The sequence below is a fragment of the Salmo salar genome, unplaced genomic scaffold, assembly GCF_965601325.2.
Source record: "Salmo salar unplaced genomic scaffold, fSalSal1 ptg000321l, whole genome shotgun sequence".
Taxonomy (NCBI): Eukaryota; Metazoa; Chordata; class Actinopteri; order Salmoniformes; family Salmonidae; genus Salmo; species Salmo salar.
Window position 1 is genome coordinate 453,055 of NW_027675348.1, and position 3,949 is coordinate 457,003.

The 3,949-nt window shown below is 42.7% G+C and overlaps 1 protein-coding gene across 1 annotated transcript; it reads left to right on the forward strand.

Annotated features, from left to right (window-relative positions):
* Positions 1–432: 432 nt before the first annotated feature.
* LOC145875703 (E3 ubiquitin/ISG15 ligase TRIM25-like) lies at positions 433–2,429 on the forward strand. Its single transcript, XM_082971533.1, has 2 exons — positions 433–1,077; positions 1,510–2,429. The coding sequence occupies exons 1-2, from the start codon at positions 481–483 to the stop codon at positions 1,744–1,746; spliced, it is 834 nt and encodes a 277-aa protein (XP_082827659.1). The 5' UTR covers positions 433–480; the 3' UTR covers positions 1,747–2,429.
* The last annotated feature ends 1,520 nt before the right edge of the window (positions 2,430–3,949 follow it).

The following is a 3,949-nucleotide window of genomic DNA, read 5'->3' on the forward strand; positions in this document are numbered from 1 at the left end:
GAAACCAATAAAATAAAATGTGATTGTATTGTTGAAAGTGTTAGATAATTCTCAATCCGTGTTGTGTCTTGTCTAAGAACAGCCCTTAGCCGCGGTACTGTATAATAACCATATATCACACCTCCTCAGGACTTATTGATTTATAAGGCATTATAAAGGTCATTAAAATAATGATACATACGTACTTCATAGAAAACTGTTACCCTTCATATATTCTAACAACTCACATTTTAAGATTCATTATGTCATGTGTTCCATGTTATGGGCTCTAACCAAGGAACAAGACTATTTGTCTCCCTCTTGCTGTTGCATGCAGTTCCTCTCTCTCTTCCTCCCTCCCTCTAACCCCTCCCTCCCTCTAACCCCACCCCTCTGGCAGAACCAGGAAGTCCATCCCCCTTCACAAACTCTATTCTGAGGAAACGAAACTGATCTGAGTCTCTGTGTCGTCTGTCTATGTGAGAGTGAACAACCGTCCAAATGGCTCAACAGGGAGTTCTGCTGGACCAGGACCAGTTCTGTTGTTCTGTCTGTCTGGATCTACTGAAGGAACCAGTCGCCATCCCCTGTGGACACAGTTACTGTAGGAGCTGTATTGAGGGCTGCTGGGATCAGGATGTTCTGAAAGGGGTCTATAGCTGTCCTCAGTGCAGACAGACCTTCAGTCCGAGGCCTACGCTGAGTAAAAATAACATGTTGGCTGAGCTGGTGGAGAAACTGAAGAAGACAGGACTCCAGGCTGCTCCCCCTCCTGCTCTGTGCTATGCTGGACATAGAGATGTGGCGTGTGATGTCTGCACTGGGACCAGAAAGCAGAAAGCCCTCATGTCCTGTCTGGTGTGTCTGGCCTCTTACTGTGAGACTCACCTCCAATCTCACTACGAATCTCCTGCTTTGAAGAGGCACAAGCTGGTCAAAGCCACCGCACAACTACAGGAGAAGATCTGCTCTCATCATGACAAACTGCTGGAGGTTTACTGTCGTACCGATCAGCAGTGTATCTGTTATCTGTGTACAATGGATGAACATAAAGGCCATGATACAGTGTCAGCTGCAGCAGAGAGGACTGAGAAACAGGTAAGACCAGAACAACTTATTGGTGACTGTCTGATAAACAAAGAATTCAAGATACAGTAGGAACTAAGGCTGTTTGAATATGAGATCATTGAAATGAAATGAATCCTCAGCAGAACAAATATGAACACAAACCTTGAGTATATTGATATGTCAACCCAGATTCTCCAGATGTATCACCATTTTATAATGTCAAACACTATTATCATTCTGAATGGCCTTTTATGAGTCCAAAGTTCAGTCTCAACCTGTTGATACATGTAGTCCTACCATAAAAACTATAATCATTCACATAGCAACAAATAAATATCATTTAGTAAATGGACCATCCATTTTTTAGACCTTCCTCTCTATGGGCCCTATGTCACATTACTATACTATTGATCTACTGGACTAATAAAGCTTGATAGCTCATTGAAGAGTGATTCTCCACAGAGGCAGCTGGAGATGAGTCAGCAGAAGGTCCAGCAGAGATTCCAGGAGAGAGAGAAGGAGCTGAAGGAGCTCCAACAGGCTGTGGAGTCTTTCAAGGTGAGTATTGTTGACCAGAGGAGACACACCATTTCACCTGTCTCCTCCAGTCAGAGAGAGAGAGAGAGAGAGGTAGAGGGGCCCCTATCCAATCCCACTGACCCCACTGTTGGGAACAGGTTGTCACTGCTGAGGCAGTGAAGAAAGTAGAGGAGGATGGGTCAAGGCTGAAGGATCCTGAGAGGATCCCTGTGAGTAGTAGATCTGTGACAGCACAGAGGGATGGGCCAACCAGCGATATATGCTTCAGTAAGGTTGGCTTCTTAGTGTTCATAGCAAATGGTTATCAACTGTACCGCAGAAATGGAATGTAAATCACAGAAAAAAATATGTTGTTTTTGTGGCAGCTGCAGAGAAGTATTTGGTCATACTAGATTTGACTTCAGAAGAGTTCCAGGGTGTGTTGAGTGGTGGTGTCCCGTCCTCCCAGGTCGTTGGCCTGGTGCAGGAGCAGATAGGGTCAAAGTAGTGGAATGGGGGTAGTGGGTTTTAATGAGTGTAGGGTTAGTTGGCCTGGTGCAGGAGCAGATAGGGTCAAAGTAGTGGAATGGGGTAGTGGGTTTTAATGAGTGTAAGATTAATTGGCCGGGTGCAGGAGCAGATAGTGTCAAAGTAGTGGAATGGGGTAGTGGGTTTTAATGAGTGTAGGGTTAGTTGGCCTGGTGCAGGAGCAGATAGGGTCAAAGTAGTGGAATGGGGTAGTGGGTTTTTAATGAGTGTAGGGTTAGTTGGCCTGGTACAGGAGCAGATAGGGTCAAAGTAGTGGAATGGGGTAGTGGGTTTTAATGAGTGTAGGGTTAGTTGGCCTGGTGCAGGAGCAGATAGGGTCAAAGTAGTGGAATGGGGTAGTGGGTTTTAATGAGTGTAGGGTTAGTTGGCCTGGTGCAGGAGCAGATAGGGTCAAAGTAGTGGAATGGGGTAGTGGGTTTTAATGAGTGTAGGGTTAGTTGGCCTGGTGCAGGAGCAGATAGGGTCAAAGTAGTGGAATGGGGTAGTGGGTTTTAACCTCTATGGGCTAGGTGGGACGCTAGCGTGCCACCCGTGGTGCACTCCATCAACAGCAGGTGCATTTCAAGAGCGGCAAATTTGAATCCAAATAAATGTCAAAATTCAAATTTTTCAAACATACAACTATTTTACACCCTTTGAAAGATAAACATCTCCTTAATCTAACCACGTTTTACGATTTCAAAAAGGTTTTACGGCGAAAGCATAAATTTAGAGTATGTTAGGACAGTACATTTACAAGAGTTGTGTGTAATGTTTTGTCAAGTCAAAGACAGGGTCACCAAAACCATAAAACCAGCTAAAATGATGCACTAACCTTTTACAATCTCCATCAGATGACACTCCTAGGACATTATGTTAGACAATGCATGCATTTTTAGTTCTATCAAGTTCATATTTATATCCAAAAACAGCGTTTTACTATGGCATTGATGTTGAGGAAATCGTTTCCCTCCAATAACCGGCAGTCAAGTCAGCGTCAGAAATTAAATAATTAAAATTAGAAAACATTGGTAAAATATTATATTGTCATTTAAAGAATTATAGATTTACATCTCTTGAACGCAATCAACTTGCCAGATTTAAAAATAACCTTACTGGGAAATCACACTTTGCAATAATCTGAGCACTGCGCCCAGAAAAATACGCGTTGCGATACAGACTAGACGTCATGTTGGGGAGATCTAAAATCGAAAATACTATGTAAATAATCCATTACCTTTGATTCTCTTCATCAGATGTCACTTCCAGGTATCACAGGTCCATAACGAATGTAGTTTTGTTCAAAAAAGCTCATCATTTATGTCCAAAAATCTCCGTCTTGTTAGCACATGATCTAAGCCAGCCGGACTTCTCGTCATGAACGAGGGGAAAAAATATATTTCCGTTTGTTCAAACATGTCAAACGTTGTATAGCATAAATCATTAGGGCCTTTTTTAACCAGAACATGAATAATATTCAAGGTGGACGAATGCATACTCTTTTATAACGTATTGGAACGAGGGTACCCAACATGAACTCGCGCGCCAGGTGTCTAATGGGCCATCATCGTTCCATGGCTCTTGTTCGGTCAGATCTCCCTCCAGAAGACTCAAAACACTTTGTAAAGGCTGGTGACATCTAGTGGAAGCAATAGGAAGTGCCAAAAATATTCCTAAACCCCTGTGTTTTTCAATGGGATAGGTTTAAAGTCAATACAACACATCAGGTATCCACTTCCTGTCAGAAAATGTCTCAGGGTTTTGCCTGCCAAATGAGTTCTGTTATACTCAGACACCATTCAAACAGTTTTAGAAACTTTAGAGTGTTTTCTATCCATATATAATAAGTATATGC